At 37.7% G+C, this 21,839-nt stretch overlaps 1 protein-coding gene and 1 pseudogene across 1 annotated transcript in view; one reads left to right on the forward strand and one right to left on the reverse strand.

The window, feature by feature from the left end:
• The window catches only part of Map3k15 (mitogen-activated protein kinase kinase kinase 15), a 128,411-nt gene that overhangs the window by 87,729 nt on the left and 18,843 nt on the right, over positions 1-21,839 (reverse strand). The window contains exons 4-5 of the mRNA XM_057759117.1: positions 3,425-3,618; positions 269-437 (exon numbers count right to left, since the gene is read on the reverse strand). Of these exons, the coding sequence (XP_057615100.1) occupies positions 269-437; positions 3,425-3,618 (363 nt within the window). The remainder of the gene's footprint in view (positions 1-268; positions 438-3,424; positions 3,619-21,839) is intronic.
• On the forward strand, positions 4,561-9,504 carry LOC130867449 (dehydrodolichyl diphosphate synthase complex subunit Nus1-like; annotated as a pseudogene).

Genomic DNA, 21,839 nt, shown 5'->3' on the forward strand with positions numbered 1-21,839 from the left:
CCTAGAATAAAATATACATAAAATGTTGAACTCTTAGTTTCTCATTTTAAGCACAATAGGGGCTCTTGTTGGAGGTGCTTACTCCAGCTCTAATATGACAAAACTACCTCTAAATCATCTATAACAGCCCATCCAGGTCATATGCTTGTTTAGAAAGAGCAGCTTCTTCATCACACTCTTGATGTAAATAAGTATACATTGTATGAGAAATTCCTTATAACAAAGAAAAGTCAGGCATATGCTAGCCTCACCTTAGTATATTTCATACCTGGATATCACGGTAGGACAGGAGTAAGTTAATGATAATGTCCGATGTCAGAACCTCAATATTATCTATGCGGAGTTTGATCCGAGTCAATTCTTTTGCCAGTTCATCACCCTGGTATTTCTCTCTGGCTTTCCGGATGTCATTTAACAAGGTTTCTTTGTAATAAACACTGAAGAAGAGAACAAAAACCCCTCATTATATTCATGCATCCAAGTCTCTCTTAAGGAGTGCTCAGACAAGCACAGTTCTCAATAACATATGGGGCCTTGGCCATCCCTGAGTCTTCCTATACCAATAAACATGTTAATATACATTTTTTTGCATACTGCAGCAAAAATTAGGTGATACTAAAATTCAGCTTATTACAACTTTAAAAGTATCTTCAAAACTTATCTTAGAACTTAGAGTCTAAAGAATTTTTAGTGCAACTCCCATATATATATCTTGCTTCTATGCTGTGTACATATATATCGTGTTTATGTACATATATATGTACACAGCATAGAAGCAAGTTTACATGATTATTTAATTTCCCCCACTTCCAACAGATTATCAAAAGTCAAACAAAACTCCAAAAGACATAAAACCTAGGCAAATTCATTTAAAAAACATTTTCATCTACTAAGTGTTCCCAGCTTGTAGTCAAGAAGCTGTTCCCAGGTGAAGGAGAATGAAAACTAGTGATGTATTTGTTCTTGAGCAATCCAACAAGGGGTCACAGAGGACATGTCAGGAAGATTACAGACAACGGTACCTTCCACCCTTCCCTTTCCTTGTTATATTTTTCTGCAAAAATGTTTTCAAATATAAAAATCTAAACAATAAAGTATGTAAATCATTTAAAACAGTATAAATCTACCCTGAAATGTCATCATAGCCTCTCATTCAGCCAATATTAGTATGTGATACTTCATTTAAAACTTGAAAAGCATCCTCATCTAGAGGTATAGTAGCCAATTTACAATGATGACCATGGATTAGTTTAAGCATCCTGTCTATTTTCCAAATAATTTAAAATAGAACCTGGGCATTACCAAGCAGTTATGTTATCAATTCATTAAGAAGCTGAAATTATATAACTGTAAAGAACAAATTTAAGTTTCTCACTTAGGAAAGAGTAACTCAGCTCTAGAGAAAGAGAAATGACACAGATAAAATAAGAAAAAAATAGTACTTAGTCTAGATAATTATGAAGTGACGGCACGTAAGTGTGCACAAGTATATAATCTGCTTCAATGCTCCTAATAAGACCTCAATTAACACAGGCTTTAGTGATAGCCTACAGATATGCTTCTGATAGAAAAAATGCCAGTGTACTCTTTTCATTCTTTATTTCCTTATTTGTCAACTTCCATTACACTAATGATGAGCAAATTAGTAGATTCTGCCAGTGTTTAAAACTCTGTTATTAGCTGAGTGAGTCATTAAGTTGGGTATAATCCATTGCCCATTCAGCAAACTGCAAAGGCATCAAAGCTATTAAAGTGTTATTAGTTTGGCCTGACAAGGGAAAAGTTACACTTGTTTTCAAGGATAACTGAAAAATCGCTTTAAAAAGAAAATATGAAAAAAAATTAAAAAAAGAAAAAATATGAACAGTAACTTTTATGCAAATGAAATTATGCCTGGTGTATTGGGAGTATCAGATATGTAATAAGGATGTAGCCATTTCTGAAGCTGAAGACGGAGGACGCTGCTAATCACTGTGGACTTGGAAATGGTTTCTAAGTGCTTTTTAGCACAAAACTCAAACTAGAGATAATAAATCTGCCAGAGTTGGTACTTGGGCTAAAAACGTACCTGCTATCCCTGTTATAGAGATTTTCTAACAGAAGCACCATTAACCCTCTCCTTAATGATGACAGACACCAGGTAGAGAAAAGAGTTTTTTGAGCTTTTGGAAATTAAAACAAATCCCCACAAAGCTTGTTTTCTTCCTAATATATGAATTTATTGAATGAAAAACAAACTTGAATCTACTTCTTAGAAAGACATCTGATTCCTCTGCCAGATTCAAGCTATATATCTCTTTGTTATACCTAAAAATATGCTTCTAGAAGAGGTTTCTCTCTAAACTTCACTAAAATCTTTCCTTTGAAGAAAGTAATTGTTAAGGTGTCAAAAAGTCACCCCTTATTTGTTTTCTGCTGCTGTCATCAGACTCTTTCATTAAAGTCTGCATCCGAAGGAAGGGCATCAGGACAGAAAAGGTGAGAAGTCTGTTAACAAGTGTGACTTTCATGCCAGTACTTTAACAGAAACCCTCCACCGTTCAGGGTGCCATGATCTGAGCCAAAGTATGACATGAGGTCCTTGACATTTCATTACAAGTCAGTTCTGCCAGTCCTTTGGATTTTCATTTGTTTTGGAAGAACAAATCCTTCTTATGACACAACTTACAGGAATAAATCCTTTAAATTGGCTGTGAGCAAAACAACAGGGATATTCTAGTTAAAAATCATTTCCTGCCTTTAACTTTTCAACTAACAACACTGAAGGTACAGTTTATTTAGCACTAAGGTTCAAAGAGGGAAAGTGACCTTTCCAAGGCTACCCAATGAACAATCACCTAAGCCAGAATTCACACTCAAACCTATCTGCCTCTGAGTAGACACCATACCACATGACATAAATCTATGAATAACATGTCACAGGACATCCTAAGGTCAGGCTGGCTGAAGCTTGACTCAATGCATGCTTATGACAAGAACTTAAGGTCAGAATAACCTTGCTCTGGCATTTTGAGAACCTGAACAACTGAGTATAAAATAATGTTCACAAAATTATGAAAACACAGAATCTTAGAGGTAAAAGAGATCATTAAAAACAACCACAGAGTTAACTTCCCTGTTTTATAAAAGAGGATAGAGACATAGAGAAGAAGAGTTATGTTATCAAGGTCACATAGGGAACCATGGCTAGCTCCTGGGCCAATCATGACCATGCCCTGTTCTCTTCTGGCTTCATCTCAGGAACTCAGCTTAGTGAGGAGGCACTAAGGGGGTAATGATGGGTTCCAAGATGATTAAGTAGAGGGCCAATGGCCCCTATTCTCTGGGCATCCTGCTCACTTCAAAGTATATCACCTCCCTGAAAGTGATGGGAAAATCACTTTCTGCAAGACTCCCAGGATTTATGGTGGCTGATGGAAATTACCATGAGGTCACACGGATGTCCTTAAGGAGGCTAGTGAACCTGTCCACCAGGGGCATACACAATGGGCCCAGGATGGTGTCCCAGTTGGGCTGCATGTACTCTGAGGCTCGCCTTTGGGCATCACTTTCGCAGCAAAAATAATCAGCACATGGTGTCACAGTGTAAGGGATGAAATAATAATTTCCACTAGATGCCTGGAAAAAAGAAACAAAAAGTATTTCAGAAAGCGAGTGATACAGAAGCACAGCTATAGGCCTGAACAGGCAGACCTGGTAGGACAGGGAAGGAGAAGACACACAACATGAAAACCACTTCGTGTGATTATCATTTCAAACCTATTAGGCTCAAAACAGGAAACCATTCAATTTCAAAATCACTACCATCTGTATACCTTTGAATTTCACAGACAAAAATTTTAAAGAGCTTTAAGTTTTAAAAACTATTTAAGTTTATTGCCTGTTCTCCAAACCATAAGGAACTTGGACCCCTTGATAACCAAGTATTATAAAGTGGCTTATTAGTTTTTAGTGTAAATAAAAATCCATATAATTTGATGATTTAATACAGTTTCTACTAACTTTTGTGAATAAAAGTGGTTCTACAAGAAGCACACATCAACAAATATGATTATTTTCAAGGAGTTTATAAAAATCTGTCAACAATTTTCACATCATTAAGCAGCATCTTTTGTCCTGTAGAATAATTATAGCTGACTGAATCATGATCCTTTGAAAAGCATTAATTATACTAAATATTTAACACATTGAAGGTTAAAATACATTCTTTATATGACGTTTTATAATCAATCTTTATAACTATAAATATACATAAATATATAAGCATATAAATAAGTTTGGCATACATACATTAGTTAAATAGAATGGAGACCTGTGGCTTGACTCTGAAAAACAATCTTTTAAAATACTGGAGGTTGTACCAGGTTCAGTTTACATCTTATTGATTGTTGGACAAGGGGCTCCCATGGATCATCCCAAACATCACAAGAGATTGCCAAGGATATTGGTTGCTTTCCACGACCTGATAGGAAGGCCATATTGCTGAAGACAACAAACACTTAATTATGTCATCAAACATGGAGAAGTCAAGCTGAAACCCAACTGGAAACTCCATACTTAATGACTAGCATTTATGGTGCTGAAGTTACTCTGCATGGTAACAGAGGAGTAAAGTAAGCATCAATGTCATCAAGTTATAAACACTGCAACCTACAATGTGACCTGCCTGCAACATATACTGCTGCAATGGTGTCATAAATGTTATTGGAGTAACCAGCCACTCTTTGATTGGATTTAAGTCTCACTCCATGATATGGAACCCACATCTGATTCTGCTAAAGTGGCTAACAACCTGAGACTAGATTGGCCATGTACCTAGGGAAAAACCTACTACTGTTATTCTGCTAAAGAAGCATAGCAATAAAATGACTCCTAATGACATAGTGCAATGCTCATAGATAAATGTCTCACTCAACCGTCATCAGAGAAGATACTTTTTGTAGTAGATGGGCACTACCACAGAGACCCTTATCGGGACAATGTGCAAAAAGAGAGAGACTTTGGAGCACCCAGTCCTAAATGGATGTCTTTATCAAACTCCTCTCCTTAAGGCTCGGGGATACAGACGAGAAGGCATAAAGATTCCAAGAGCCAGAGGTGGTGGATGACTCCAAGCACTAAATTCCAGACACAACAGAACTGATACATGTAAGAACTTACAGAGACTGTGGCAGCATGCATAGGACATGCACAGGTTCAATAGGACCCTGCACAGGGTCCCAGAGCTTCTGAGAGGGTTCTGGACACAAAGTAACACCCCTAACCAACTAGCTATTTGCCATTAATACCTGCTGGCAAAGGGAAATCAATTTTCTTTAATAGCATATCACTGGGTATATCAACCACACTCCATGGCAGGTCAACGCCCAGGAGTAACTGGTCAAAACAAAATGAACTTCATGTGCTTTTTTGTGGTTTTCTTGTTTTGTTTTGGCATTTAAGTACATAATTTATTTTTATTTTGTGTTCATTGGTGTTTTGCTTGCATGTATGTCTGTATGAAGGTGTCAGAAGTCCTGGAACTGGAGTTACAGACATTTGTGAGCTGCCATGTAAGTGCTGGGAATTGAACCGGGGTCCTCTCCAAGAGCAGTCAGTGCTATCAACTGATGAGCCATCTTTCCAGTCCCTCTTGTTTAGACATTTTTTATAAAAAGAGTGAAAGAAGGGTCATGAAGTTGGGTGAGGAGGAAGGAAGGGAGATTTGGAAGGAGCTGGAGAAAGAAAACATGATATATATATGGGGGTCTATATACACATATACATATATGTACATATAATATGAAAAAAATAAATTAATTTTTAAAACCCTATGAACCATGAAGCAGGGGAAAAAGAAAATACTGGAGGGTTGAATGCAAATACAACAGAAACTAAGACTAACTAGGGCTGTTCAATAAACTAATGCTAATCTAGTTTCTACTAGAAATATCTAGAAAGGAAAGAGTCTCAGTGTTTTCTGGGTTAATCTGATTACATTTAGACCATTGTCCCAGCTGCAAATCAGATTGACTTTCACCAAGCTGAACATAATTAATTTGAGACTAAGTTTCAAGGAGCCCATGCTGGCCTCAAACTTACTGTGTAGCTAAGATGACCTTGAACTCCTGGTCCTCATCTTCCTGCTTCCACTTCCCAACTCCTGAGATTATAGGCATATTCCACAGGCCCTTCACGTATTCAACCTTTTGTTTGAACTTTCAGGGAAAAAAAAACTAGCTTAAAAATTTAGATCTTAATCTCCAACATCTCATAAACTAGATTTGGTGGCATATACCTGTAATCTTAGCACTTTGGAGTTAGAGTAGGAATTTCAAGGTCATCCCCAGCTCTATAGCAAGTTTAAGGTAAACCTAAGTTACCCAGTCCAAGAAAAAAAATTAAAACTTCAATTCCCATATTTCAACTTGCATTTTGAAAGATTTTATATGGCATGAGGAGCCATTTATCTGGCTTTTTCCAATTTTTAAACTAAAGTAGTAGAGGTATCCAGGAAGTTGGACAAAGTGAAGATATAACATCAGAAAGTACATTTGTGGGGTTGAGAAGATGGTTCATTCAGTACAGTGTCTGATGCACAAGCTGGGATTCACTTGACCTGAGCTTGTCTATAATCCCAGTGCTGAGAGGCACGGATAGGCAGATCCCTAAAGACGACTGGACAGCCAGCCTAGGTAAATAGATGATCTCCAGGTTAAATGAGACGCTATCTCAAAAATGAGAAGAGTAATTGAGAAAAATAACTGACATCAACCTCAGGTATTCATCTGCATGCACATATGCATGTACCCACATAAATATGCATATATCACACAAAATAATTTTTAATCACACAAAAGTAATTTTTAAGGTATACGATGTCCCCAGTAGGACAACAAATAAGAGATAAGACTCCTTTTAAATTCAAACTAAATGTATTAATTATAGAGAAAATTGTCACAATACCATGATCTAAGATCAAACAGAAAATGTGGGAAATTTTACAACTTACATGTTTTCCTTTTGAATAAAATCTGCTTGATGGAAGTATAAGTCACATTCTTTTTTCTATTTTAATTTAAAATATAATTGTCCTGAAATTCTCTTCTTATATTTTGTTGGGCCATGTCATTTCACATTTTGAATCTTAAAATAGTCTGTTAAAAACAATTACCAATACCGTCTCACTAAAACACATTTTAAACTAGCTGAGTTTTATCTTGGGGACTAGATAATATTTCTGGCTTTGCAGAACTCCGAGTATAGTAAAGAAAACGGTTGAGGAGAACTTGAGGGAATGGGATAGTCGAGACAGAGGAAGGACAGAGATGAGAGCAAGGAAAGAGGTTATCTTGATTGAGGGAGCCATTATGGGCTAGTAAGAAACCTAGCTCTAGAAAAATTCCCAGGAATGCACAAGGATGACCCCAGCTAAGACTCTTAAACAATAGAGGAGAGGGTGCCTGAATTGGCCTTGCCCTGTAGTGAGACTGATGATTATCTTAAATATCACTATAGAACCTTTGTCCCACAACAGATAGAAACAGAGACAGAGACTCACATCGGAGCACTGGACTGAGATCCCAAGATCCAGTTGAAGAGTAGAAAGAATGAGAATATGAGCAAAGAGGTCAAGACCACGATGGGTACACCCACTAAAACAGTTTACCTAAGCTAATGGGAGCTCACCAACTCCAGCTGGACTGGGAAGGAACCAGCATAGGACCAAACTAGTCTCTCTGAATGTGGGTGACAGTTGTATGGCTGGAGCAGACTGAGGGGCCACTGGCAGTGGCACTGGGAGTTATCCCTACTGCATGTACTGGATTTGGGGATCCTATTCTCTTTGGGTATATACCTTGCTCAGTCTAGATGTAGCAGGGAGGGGTCTTGGACTTTCCACAAAGCAAAGTGCCCAACTCTCTCTTAGGATCAGAGGGGGGTGGGGTGGGAGAATGTGTGGAGGGAATGGGAGGAGATGAGGGAGTGGGAATTTGGATTGGTATTTTGATGGAGGAAGGTCATTGGTTAAAAAACTGCTTGGCCCTCATAGGTTAGAACATAGGTGGGTGGAGTAAACAGAACAGAATGCTGGGAGGAAGAGGAAGTGAGCTCAGATGCAGGGCAGCTCCTCTCAGAGCCAGATGCGATGAAGCAAGCCGCCAGGTCAGACATCCTTCCTGGTAAGACTGGTGCTACACAGATTATTAGAGATGGGTTGATTGGGATATGAGAATTAGCCAGTAAGGGCTAGAGCTAATGGGCCAAGCAGTGTTTATATGAATACAGTTTGTGTGTTGTTATTTCTGGGCATAAGCTAGCCAGGCCACCAGGAGCTGGGGCGGCAGGAACAAAGCCCGCAGCTCCCACTACAGTATTTTCTTTTAAAAAAATCTAATAATAAAAAAGATGGGATTCTCTCCAGCTCCGACTCTAGGATGACACCATGTCCTCTTATTGTAGGTACTCTGTTCCTATCAAGTGTGATCAAAAGGAACCAGGCTTCCCTTTTTCCTTCAAGCACTATTTTTTAGGGCAGAAGCTCTATTCTAGGCCAAAAAAATTCCAAAGACTATGTTCTGATTGCTTTTACCCCTACTTATTCAGGTGACAATTCCATGCTAGGAGATACAAACTAAGAAAAGACCCAAGACTGCCGCCTCTACCCATACATCACTCACAGAACAGGGTATTAGCCCAAGAAAAGTTACTGCCTCCATTGCTTGCTCCAGAGCATCAGTATAGCGCAGTGCCTGAGGAAGAAGAGGCTGTAAGGACTGCTTCCCAGTAAGGAGCTGATTTTATGTGTAATGTAACATGGGACATTTTAAGCCTATGGACACTCTTTAAAAAAGAGATTGGTGGCAAGGAGCTAAGAAGAGCCTTGCAGGGCTTTGACAGCAATAAATAAAAGGTAGATCAGCCCTAAGTTTTTCAGAGAGCAAGTTAACTAAAAGAGACAGCAAAGAGGAGCCTTCCTGAGGTTAGAACAGGCTTCAAGAACTGGACTTGTGACTGAGGGCAGAGGAAGATGGCAGCAGGGGCGAGGTATTTTCATGATAAATAATTCCATATTTATAGTTGAAAAATTTAAAAGAATAGAAGGAACCTTTGTATCTAGATTGTTCCAAATTCTCAGTAGAGTTTGCAACCAATAACAACAATGATGCTTAAGTTTTAAATTTCTCTTTGGCAATGAAGGTGCTGTCCCCAGAAGATGGAAAAGCAACTATCCTGAGAGTTGCCCAGGATTTTTACCAGTTAGTAGCAGCTAGCATCCCAGAAGCAGAGCAGATCTGCAGATTTGGATGTAGATCTTGCTAGACAGCTTAGTTAGTTCACATGGTTTCCCTGATCCTGATTTAGTGTGTACTTCATTCCTGTGGACAGCACATTAGGCTTTCTTCCCTAGCAAATCAGACTGACTGAGATTGTATCTTTGCCTTCTCATCTAAACATCAGTTATGAGAACATTTTCTCTGTCCTTGATCAATATATACTTGTGAACAGCATCTGGGAAAGTAGTGGTTCCTGGTTGTATAATTTGATTTCAGGCTTTTGAACAAAAGGACCCAAATGATTCTGATGTTTACGAAGTACCTATAAAACCCTGTACACACCTAGCTCAAATTCCTCGTAGTCTACCAACAAATACAAAGTAACTTACTAGAGAGTGAATGTGTGTGTGTGTGTGTGTAAATAAATTGTAATGGGAACACATCGAAGAATGGGGTACAGAGACCAGTTCAAACAAGTAGTGGCAGTGTCTTAGGAGCTAAGATCCAGATGTAAAGGCTTCAGCTCCTACTATTTATCTTTTTGTGGGAGTAGAGGGAACAAGTAGAGCTGTTTTAGTTGTTCATGGTAGGTGGAGATAGTTTTGTTCACTCTTTCTTAGTGACTAAACTTCAATTTTTGAGAATAATATATTGAGTTACTGGGTGAAAGTATTCTGATTTACAGAGAGAGTCAGAGAGAGACTCTGGATTGTTCCCATTTTGAAAGTTTGCTCACTTTCAGAGCAAAAGCAACCTCCTCAGTTCTCTGTCCATTTCATTTCTTCAGTATAGTAAACAGTGGGACTTGAGAAAAATGCTCTGGTCTGGGTTGTAGAGATCATTTGAAAAATAAATCTTACAATACTGAAGCACAGAATATAAAAATTTAATTATGAAATTAGTCAAAAAAACCCACAAAAAGTAAGCAAATGGTCATCTTAAAGATGGAAAATGTCCTTAAAAGACAGCTTTTATTTCCTTATTTGTGTGATGGTTAGTAAGCTCTATACTACCCAAAGCATTTTTAAAAATCTTTCCTTTAGCTTTTTTTTTAAAAGAAGTTGCCAAGGTATCCTTTCCCTCAAAAGTAATCTGTTCCTCTCTTGCATGCACTTGGGGTTTTCTTTGCGCAGTAAATCTCAATGACAACCTTGCATAATGATTAAGTAGGATAGAGGCCAAAGTCTGTGAGCATAATTTAACGTGATCTTCTGTGTTCTCTTGTATTCTAGAGAACAGTATTGGTTCTGACAGAACTGAATTTTTGGTAGACGTTTTTCCCACACTGCTAATCTTTGAGTTGAAGCCATTCTTTATATTTGATGGACAATTTCAGAAAACTTTTATCAAATGTACAAGACTCATGTACACTTATTTAGAATAGAGTAGTTTTAATGCTAGGCCTCATATATCTAAAAAAATAGCAAAGAAATTGGATTTGGAAAATATGGTCTGGAATTGCCTGTCAGACTCTGAAGAATACATGTTTCAGTTTTGTATTATAAACACTATGATTTTTAAAATATACTTAAAATTAAAATAAAAAGAACTGGAATTGAAGACCACTAGTATAAAAAGGGCCCACATGTAATTATTTGAGATTGTGAAACAAGTTGTGCCTCAAGGAACCATCAAAAGGTAAGCAAGGGTCAGTGAAATGACTTCCATAAAGTTGTCCTCATACTTCCACAAAGGGCCATGACACAGAGTTGCCCTATACATATCATATTCATTCATTCTCTCTCTCTCTCTCTCTCTCTCTCTCTCTCTCTCTCTCCACACATACACACACTTTTTTTTTTAAAAAGCAAGCAAACAAAAAATGGATCCTACATCAAGGAAGGAGGAATAAAAGATTACAAGAGCCAGAATATCAGGAAGTCTGCTGTGACAGTCTTTCCTCAGAATGCCTGAATAAAAAAGACTGGAACAATAACACTATCAGTGGACATGGAAGGAGGAACCTTTCCTGGGGTCCTACCCTTAGATAAAGAACTATATGGAACTATTGACAAATGGGAGGAGAATTAGCTTCTCCTAGGATAAGCTGCCTTATTGTTAGTCTAATGTAAAGTGTCAGCCTTGAAATGATATATATTTGTCCATAAAATATAATAATAAATATAATCAAAGTAAAGGAAGCTATCCACTTGATAGTGGGGGGCATTGGAGGGTTTGAGGGATGGTTTGCTGGGAGGAGGGAAGTGATGTCATTCTGTTTCAACTAAAAACATAAAACATATTCTAGACTTATCACCTAATAGGAGAGACTAATAACTAGTTGCAACACCCACTCAGCATGACTCATCAGAGATATTACTAATCAACCATGACAGGGACAGCAAAGGACAAGACAGTTCAAGAGCTCAACTGCAACAGTCATTCATGTAGAAATTAAAATAAGTGCCTCTGCCCAAGGCTATACCCTTGAAGAAGCTGCATTTAGAGTGGAACAATATAGAGACACAAACTTCACTGTAGCCCAACCAAGTCACAAAACTAATATGCAAGTTACAAAAACAGCAGACCCAGAGGTGGGAAGACAATCATAAACACTGTTTCAACAATAAACTACCTAAATTGTCCATTTTCTTTTTTTTAGCAAAACACAGAAAATATGCAAAGAAATAGGAGAGGGTAAATCATAATATGGGGAAAAGAGCAGGCAGCATTATCTGCCTTTGAAAGGACTTAAATATTGAACTTAGACAATGACTTTTAAAAGATATTATAAATATGTTGAAATAAAAAAAACAACCAAACAAACAAAAAATAAATATGTTGAAAGAACCAAGGGAAACATGAAAGGGTAGAAAGCAGGAAGCAAGGGAATTGACAAAGACAAATCATGTCTAGATATTCCACAATGAAACTTATTTTGTATGCTAATTAAAAATAAACAACCAGGGCCAGCCACATGGTGCAGTGGGTAAAGCTGCTTCCTCAAAGCACTGATAAACAATCTGAGTTCAATCCTGGCACTCTCGGTGTGGAAGGAGATAACCAACTCTTGCAAGTTGTCCATGACTTCCACACAGGTGCTACGATATGCACACCCATATACGCAAAAAAATAAGTACATAATAAATGTTACAAAGTGTAAAATAGAATTAAGCAAAGCCAAAAAGGGAAGGCATGATAATAATGTCTCAAAGAGTATCCATGAACAAAAACTATTGCAAAATAGTAAAAAAAAATGAGAATTCTGAAGTGGGAAAATTCAATCATCAAAATGAAAACTTCACTGGAGAAAGTCAAGGAAAGCAGACCTCAAGTTAGTGATATCTCCATTAATGCAACCTGAAGAACAGAGCAAAACTGACGAAGAACTATGTACAGAGTGTTAATTAAATATGAGACAATATCAAATGCACCAGTATATACAACATATAGTAATAGTCCCTGAGGGATAAAGACAGAAAAAAGTTCAAAGAAATAATTGTTGAAAATTTCCCAAATTTGATGAATAACACTAACTCTACATAACTAAGAAACTCAATGAATTTCAAGCAGACTGAAGACACAAATCCAAACTCAGACACACTATACCCTGAATCTTAAAAGATCAGTCTGGAGAGATGACTCAATGGATAAGAGCCCTTGCTATTTGAACATGAGGAGCTGAGTTCAGATCCCAGCACTCACATAGGAAGTCAGGCATGATTGTATGCCTGTAAACCCAGTGCTATTAGGGGAAGAGACAGGAAGATCACTGGCTGCTAGCCAGCTCCAGGATTAGTGATAAACCCAGTTTCAACAAAATAACACATGGAGTGATTAGGCAGGATACCATGCATCCTTCTCTAGCCTCCATATGCAATTACATCTGCACAAATATTTGCATACATACAAATCCTAACAAAGACAAGAGATAAAAATGTTGAAAGCTCTCATCTTTGTCCCTCCTCCATCTCGACTATCCCATTCCCTCAAGTTCTCCTCAACCTTCTCCTTCTCCCCTCCTCTTCCCCTTCAATCCTCCCTTCTGCCCCCCCCCCGCCCCCATGCTCCCAATTTTGTCAGGCAATCTTGTCTGTTTCCAATTTCCAGGTGGGTCTATATATATTTTTCTTTGGGTTCACCTTATTACTTGGCTTCTCCAGGATCATGAACTATAGGCTCAGTTTCCTTTGTTTACAGCTAGTATCCACTTATGAGTGAGTACATACCACATGGCTGGGGCAGATTAAGGGGCCACTGACAGTGGCACTGGGAGTTATCTCTACTGCATGTACTGGCTTTTGGGGATCCTATTCTCTTTGGATGTACATCTTGCTCAGCCTAGATATAGTAGGGAGGGCTTTGGACCTTCCACAAAGCAATGTGCCTCACCCTTTCTTAGGATTAGATGGGGGTGGGGTGGAAGGGTGTGTAGAGGGAAATGGGAGGAGGGGAGGGAGTGAGAATTTGGATTGGCATTTTTTTAAATCTAATAAGTTAAAAAAGCGAAAACAATAAGAAAAAATGGCATAAATAAAGGAATTTCAGTAAGATAATATCTTACTTTTATGAGAAACAATGAAGGTGTTGGGATGACACTCAATGTGCTGGGGAGGGCTAGAAAATGCATTTATAGGTATTTGGCACACACTTATAATCCTAGTGCTTAAGAGACAGAAGCAGAGCTGCATATTCAAGGCTATCCTGGGCTAGGCCAGGTTGAGCTCCTTGGATCAACCAAGTCTCTAAGAACCAAGGACTAAGGAAATTGTTCCGTGGTAGATTGTTTGCCTACTGTATACAAGGCCTGAAGTTTGATCTTTAGCATTGTAAAAATAAAATGTGTGATTGCTAATTTCTTATCTTATTTAAAAACCAAATGTAGAAATATAATGTATTTGACAACAAGAACAAAAAAATATACAAATGGGAATAAAGCTGTACTGGAATAAAGATAAAAGAAAAGAAGCAAAAATGTCAAAACAGAAAAATGAATACAATACCACCCTACTATACCCATATGCAAATACACATGTTAATTTTTTATCAGTTTCATTTAAAAGACAAAAGAAGCAAAAATGTCAAAACAGAAAAATGAATACAATCCCACCCTACCATACACATATGCAAATACACATATAAATTTTCTTATCAATTTCATTTAATAGACATAGTTAAGCCAGATATGGCAGACCATTTCTATAATCCCAGCACCAGGAGTCTGAAGCAGGAAGACTGCTTTGAATTTGGGCCACATAGTAAATTTCAGGTTAGTCTGAACAAAGGTGTAGGTCACTATGGCAAAATAAAAGACATCAAAGATATTTGTATCATAATTAAATAATCCCAGGCCTCTGTAACATGGAGGCAGATTAAAGGTACAAGAATAAAATCTATTTATATAGACTTTTGAAACAAACATTTCTGCTGAAATCTTGCTTGCCTTACTGCTTTTGCAAACCTATCTTCCCAAACAGCATAGGAGTAAACTTTGCTCTAGTCCTGCTGAAATCCTAATAAGGTGTGAAAACAGCATTTTGACAAGCAGGATGTGTGCTATGACAGGTTCTTGCTCCAGAAGGCAGAGGCAATGGCAGCAGGAACTGATGAAGGCTTCCCTGCAGCTAGGAGAGGAGCTGAGTTGGGAACAAATGTTTAGCTACTGTTAGAGAAAAATAAGAAGAGAGAAAATGCATGAACCCTGAAATCAGCTCAGTGAGTTTAATAAACAGGACTGAAGAGACAGCAGGAATCTTAACACTTGGGGAGATAAAAATACTTCCTTTGAGAAAATCTTTCAGAAACCATCCCAAAGTTTAAGAAATTTGTCAGAAAGAAACTGGGACTAATGACTATATTTTTAAAAGTAATTCTGAACTCCAAATGAAAGTAGCCTTTTGAGTGCGCTGCTTTTCTTCTTACAATGAGGAAGAGTGGGCCCCATGCATCTTTAAAAGATGAAAGACATTTAGATTTTTGTAGGTGGACAGACAAGAAATTAAAAAGAAAAACAATGAATGAATAGTATAACATATGTTGGATAGTGAACTAGGATGAGTTATTTCAAACTGTTATAAATGAAATAATCTCATGAATCCAGCTCATTAGAACGAATTTAACAAAGGCAATTTAGCTTACTCCATGAAGAGGTATCACAACTAGTATTCTGGTGACATTGATATGTAAATCTTCTTCTAGATACTCTAAATATTCCTAAAAGGATGATTATGTAGAGCAAATGAGGTCAGGAGGCTGAGAAACAACCTCTGTATGCTGTGATTACCATTAATGAATGGCAAGCAGCTCTGCCATGTTGGAATGGACAAGGCAAGCAGGAAGTATATGTACCCTAGCAAAGTCGCAGCTTAGATTCTTAAGCACTTAGCATTTTAAGAAGCGCTTCTGAGCCGGGCGGTGGTGGTGCACGACTTTAATCCCAGCACTCGGGAGGCAGAGGCAGGCGGATCTCTGTGAGTTCGAGACCAGCCTGGTCTACAAGAGCTAGTTCCACAGAGAAACCTTGTCTCGAAAAACCGAAAAAAAAAAAAAAAAAAAAAAACGAAAGAAGCGCTTCTGGTCAGAAAATAATTTCAGATATGCAATAAAGACAAATCCAGATTTAAAAAAGACCTCAAAATGGATTATAGTGGTGGATAAATGTACATAGGCTTAGGAGAAGAAATAGAAAGTCATAAAAGGAAAAAAAAAGTCTTTAAAGAGATATATTAAAAGGAGTCATATATTAAAAGGAGTAAAGAAAAATAAGCCACATAGAGATGGAAAATTCACAGAAGAGTCTGGATTATGTATATTATTGTGTTTTCTTTGAAAATTTTGACTGTGAAGGAACTAAGTAACCAACAGATATACTTTAAAGGTATCTTGATTTTAGAATTTGATAGGGATATGTTGCTTTGGAAAAGAGGTTCTTCTTTTGTTTCCACAGAGGATGAGAACTTGTGGAATCCTTTCAGACTAGTGTGGTTTGATGGACCAAGACCGCCTGAAAGGTCACCTTGAACACCCCTCATAAAAATTACCTCACCCAATAAACAACAAGAAGCAGTTTGGAGAAGAACTATGCCCATATCCCTAAATATTGTTTATAATGTTTGTTTACATTTAAAGGGGGTTATGCTATAGAGATTTGCATCGGTATGGATCTTGATTTATTGATATAAATTTAAGGTCAATTTTGTTATACTATGTATATGTATTTCTGCTCTTGACTTTGTCATGTTAGATTTTCTAGATGTACAGAGATATATTTCAGATGGATAGGCATTCTTCAAACTGTTTTCAAAGACTACAGGATATGGCATTTAAAATGTTTTAAGAACTTAGTACTTTTCAGGACAATGAGACACATCTGCTCCTGGCAGCACCAATAGCTACAAGAGGAAGGTGGACATCAAAGAGGCTCCTTATGAAGTTGTTTAGCCATTTGGGTAAGAAACTGCTCTTGCCTGGGCTGCTTGATGAACTGGACATGCAGGACCCACAGAGAAATGACTGCTGAATTGGCCTAAAGGTGAGACTGTCCTTCAAGGTTCCTGCTTCATGAAAGAGTCTGCCAGACAATCTGCAGGACACAGAAAAAAGTGACTGACAAACTGCCAATATAGGCAGAACTGTCTTTCAAATTTCCTGCCTCATGGAAAAGTCTGCTGAATACTATGGGCCCCTGGCTGAAGACTGGATGCCCCAATAGTAAAGAAGAACTTTGGGTGACTGTCCAGGTAGTGAGATGTCTCTGTCAATTCTAGAGTTTTGAAAGTTGCTTACAATACACCTCCTGTTTATTCAGGTAATATTATATCCTTCTGGAGTTTTTGATGGGAGTTCAAGAATTTATATTTTTCTTAGTTATGATAAAAGATAAAGTAGATATAAATATTTTAACTGTAATTCTTGCTTGATAACTGTTTTGTTATATGTAATTTTACTATGTAAAAGTTAAAACCTTCCTTTTAAAGTGGAGGTGATGTGGGATTCTTCTCTATATGCTATGATTACCATTAATGAATAAAGAAGCTGCTTTGGGTCTGTCAATAGGGCAGACCTTAGGTAGGCAGGGAAAACTAAACAGAATGCTGGGAGAAAGAAGGGCAGAGTTGGGGAGAAGCCACGTAGCCCACCAGAGACAGATGCTGGGAACTTTACCCGGTAAGCCACAGCCATGTGATGACATACACATTAATGGAGATGGGTTAAGATGTAGGAGCTAGCCGATAAGAAGCTAGAGCTAATGGGCCAAGCAGTGATTTAATTAATACAGTTTCTATGTGGTTATTTTGGGGCTAAGCAGCCAGAAACAAACCAGTGGTCTCCTTACTATAGTAGCATTAATTTCCCTTTTCCTGTCTGTCTCCCTGTCTCTTTTTCCTGTGGATATGATATGACCAGCTGCTTCCCTACAATGATACAAAACTGTACCCTCAAACTGCGAGCCAAAATAGACCCTTTCTCCATGAAGTTTTTTTGTTAGAATATTTTATCACAGCAACAGGAAAAGAAACTAAGATATCACATTTGATAATTTTGGCTCCAAAGCCATGGCAAACTTTAAAAGTAAAGAGGAAGAGGGAGGACTAGGAAAAATTCTCTTATCCTTGAACTTAGGTTTAACCCAATCTATATGTTAGAGAAGATTTCCATAATTTAAAACAATGATGCCAATATTGGCAGCATCTGTTTCTCAAAGAATTTTCAATTCATTGGGATTATAAAGATAACCACTTAAACAGGAACAATGAGTTTCTCTAAAATCTTATTTTCCAGAAAGAAATAATTACCTAGTCCAAAGGTCAAGAACCAGATTAAGTTTTTAATAAAATGGTACTTTTAAATAATGTGATCCTATTTTGGAAATTTAACTCTTTTTTTTTTTTCAAAACAACTGAACTCTGGCATTAGGACTTGACAAGTGAAAGTGAGGTCTAGCATTATTTCAACAATTTCATTTATAAACATAAAATGGAACCTATACCAGCCTATAATTCTTCCAGGATTATAGAAATAATATAGGTCAAAATCTCTCCTCTCTGTTAAAGTTATGTAGCTTTCAGTTAATAAACCCTCCACTCAATTGAAACAAAGTATCTCTGTGCTCATCAACCTGAGAATGTATTCCTTACTCTTGAGGTACATATGACTTCTATTGTTTCTACAGTGAAATGCTTATCATGTAGTGTATACCCAGGTGCATTATTCAGATCCCTCTCAGCTGAGAGTTCTTCAGCAGGTCAGCTCTACTATTAGACCCTTCTAGAACTTTGTCAGAGGCAAAATGTACCTCATCCAATGCTATACTGCTTCCAGGAATATATGAATACAAGAACGACAACGCAGGACAGCAACAGTACAGAAAAGTCCTTCTAAACTCAGACCTCCCAGGGAACTGGGCCACAGCTATCACTATCAATGAGCCAGCATCACAACTCCACTCATCTCTGCTCAAAGGTGTCATTTCCTCCACTTACCTAGTGTGGACTTCAAGGCCACTTCTTAATAAGCCACTTGGACCCTAAACCAAGCCTCAGACTCTGCTTCTAGTGATTCATATAAATCAACCCATGAAAAGGAAAATTAGAACAAAAGAAGTTACAGAATACCTTTAGATAATGTCCACTACTGACAAAGTACCAGAAAGTTCCAAAATTTAAAAGACAAAATAGCCTCAGGACTTGTTATATTCTCAATCTTTTTTCTTTCATAAAGATGCACTCTTCATCTGTCATAAATACTCTATAAAAATATAGCAAAAGTGAGAACTCTGACAAAAAATCTTGTAGTTTCAAATACTTGAATTATGGACTAAATGTGGTATTAAAAGATTTTTGTGAAAAGCACTTTTTATAATCAATTCAGAAATACAAATTAATAGTTCTATTTATAAGAACAACTGAAAGAATAAACTTTAATTGAATTTAAATCAAGGAGGTAAAAAAAATGAGTATTCTGACAATGATGAAACACTGCTGTCAGAAATGAGACAACCAAAATAAATAGAAAAATAGCCCATGTTCATGGATTAGAAAATGCAGTATTATTAAGAGGACATGTTTGTTATATTTCATATTGCAGTTGCAAAACACCTCAAAATAGCAACTTAATGAAGGTTTTATTTTGGCTCTTGGTTTGAGGATATTCTCTGTCATGGTGGAGAATGTGTGAATGTCCAGCTATGATAATTTCTAGCATTGCTCCTAAAAATGAAGCCAAGTATGCCTACCCCTCTTTCATATCAACTTAAAGTCAATGCATTTAAGGCACAATCCTAGAACCAGCAAACTGCCCCCTGAAGACCTCAAAACAGCTTTGTTTCCACTTATATACAAATTATTTTAAAGATACGACAGGATGTCTGCATGCTCACAGAATGGCATTTAGTCTGTACCCGACTCATGAGCTTTATACTTCACTATGACTATGGTGCTTCTGGTGGTAGCGGGGGAGTGTGCCTGTGTGTTCAATCCTTTCAAAGTGATCACAAATCAACAGTTCTATCAGTTTTTCTCTTGTAATCTGTATGTTGTATGTTATGATGTTATATGACTGTAGGACCCAATCCACAGACAAGGGATATAGAGCAAACTCTTCTTAAAATTCAACCAATTTACTTTGACATTCTACTTTAATGTTTAATCACCATTAGCTATAAGCTGCCCATTCTGCTGATGCAAACCATTCTTCTTTGCCTTATTTCCATCCCATCTGCAGTGCAAAATTAACTCTCTTTTATTACCGGAAAGAGGATAATATTGGAGGATGAGCATGAATGCAAGTACTCCCTGGTTTATTTCCTTTTAGTCTTTCCTAGTTGATACTATTTTCTTTCCTTCAAGTTATCTCCAGTCATTCTCTATAGTTCTTATGAATGCTGTGATACTTTATACCTTCTCAAGCATTAGAATACAGGGCACTGAATTTTAATGAAATGCCAACTGCAGCAGAGATGGCTGTTGCCAAATCCTCTAGAGTAAGTTATTCCCAAAAGAAACCACACTGGAAAAATGAGGCTAAATTATACTTAGAATTACTACAAATGTTAATAAAATTCCTGGGTGATTAGCAGGGAATGCCAGAAAGGCACACATTCCCATTTCTTTTCTGAAGAGGAACTCCAAACTACTCTGTCTTATTTTCTAAATATGCCTGTTTACAAATCCATGTTCCAGTGGTAATCACTTTGTTTCTAAAAGGTCATCCCTGGGTGGGGAAGGAAGGCTCACCTCATGTGGGGAATTCTGTTGGTGTCCTGAGCCCCTTAGCTGCTCAGTGGGACTTTCTGTGAGGTAGTCACATAAAGCTCCTACTTTCCTAAAGAGCGTGCCCTGCTAAGAACCTCATTTCCTGGACCCTTTCCATCAAGTCCCTGCAGAAACTCCAAGTAGAATAGGAGAAGTGGCAAGAAAGCCTTCCATTCTAGAAGGGCTGGTGGGAAAGAAGCTGTGATCCAAGGGCTTATTCCTGAGTCTAGGTTACGATTTCTCAAAATATAATACCATATATCAGAAGTTGGGTGGGAAGAAGCTTGGGGTACATTCAACAGGAAGGACTAGAGAGATGACTCAGCAGTTAAGAGCAGTGGCTGCTTTTCAGAAGACCTGGGTTTGATTCCTAGCACCTCTATGGTAGCTCACAATCATCTATAATTCCAGTTCCTAGTGTCTGATGTTCTCTTCTGGACTCCATGGACAATGTATGCACATGGTGCACAAACAGACATGCAGACAAAACAACCATACACTTAAAATGAGTTCTTTGCTTTTTTTTTTTTTTTTGAGACAGGGTTTCTCCATTTAGCCCTAACTATCCTGGAACTCCCTCTGTAAACTAGGTTGGCCTTAAACTCAGAGATGTGTCTGCCTTTCCCTCCCAAGTTCTGGGATTAAATGCATGAATCACCACTGCCTGGCTGAAATTATATATGTGTATGTGTATAACATATATTTACATGTTTGTAAATGTATGTTTACATAAATAAAAATATCTATGTAGAGTAATTTTGGTACATTTAAGGAGGTGAGCTGTTGTAATGTTTTCTAGGGTGATAGTTTCATTAGCCTGTTCAAAGCAACATGGTGATGAAACTCTGCAAGCACAGTAACTTGTTTGATGCATATCTGGAGACATCAGTACTTAAGGAAGAAACAGAATGAAATGAAATTCTATCCCAGTTCTTTTCTACTGTGTCAGAAGTCAGGTGCGGCCCCCATATGAACTGGGGTACAAGTTCACATTCCTTCATTACCAGGAAAGCTTTGGTGGGCAAGTATGGAATGTTGGCCTCCAGCAAGGCAAAACAAAACAAAAATGAGCAAACAAATAAAAGTCTTTTGTTGACTTCAGGAAGAATGACCCAACTCAGAAAGAAACAAGGAGATTGTACCAAGTTCAAAGCCCTAGTGAGAAATGAATACATACTTGCCTGACTTGACCTTTTGCCCCACTCAATGAATGGCTGAATGGGTCTTGACCTATCAACTGTGTTGAAGGACAAACTATTTCTGGTTGTTTTCTTATAATGAAAATCAACAGGCATGATTTAAAAAAGAATCACCCATGTGGGCTGGTAAGATAGTTCAGCCAGTAAATATACTTGCCACTAAGGTTGAAGATCCAAGTTTAATTCCTGGT

Source organism: Chionomys nivalis, chromosome X, assembly GCF_950005125.1.
Source record: "Chionomys nivalis chromosome X, mChiNiv1.1, whole genome shotgun sequence".
NCBI lineage: Eukaryota > Metazoa > Chordata > Mammalia > Rodentia > Cricetidae > Chionomys > Chionomys nivalis.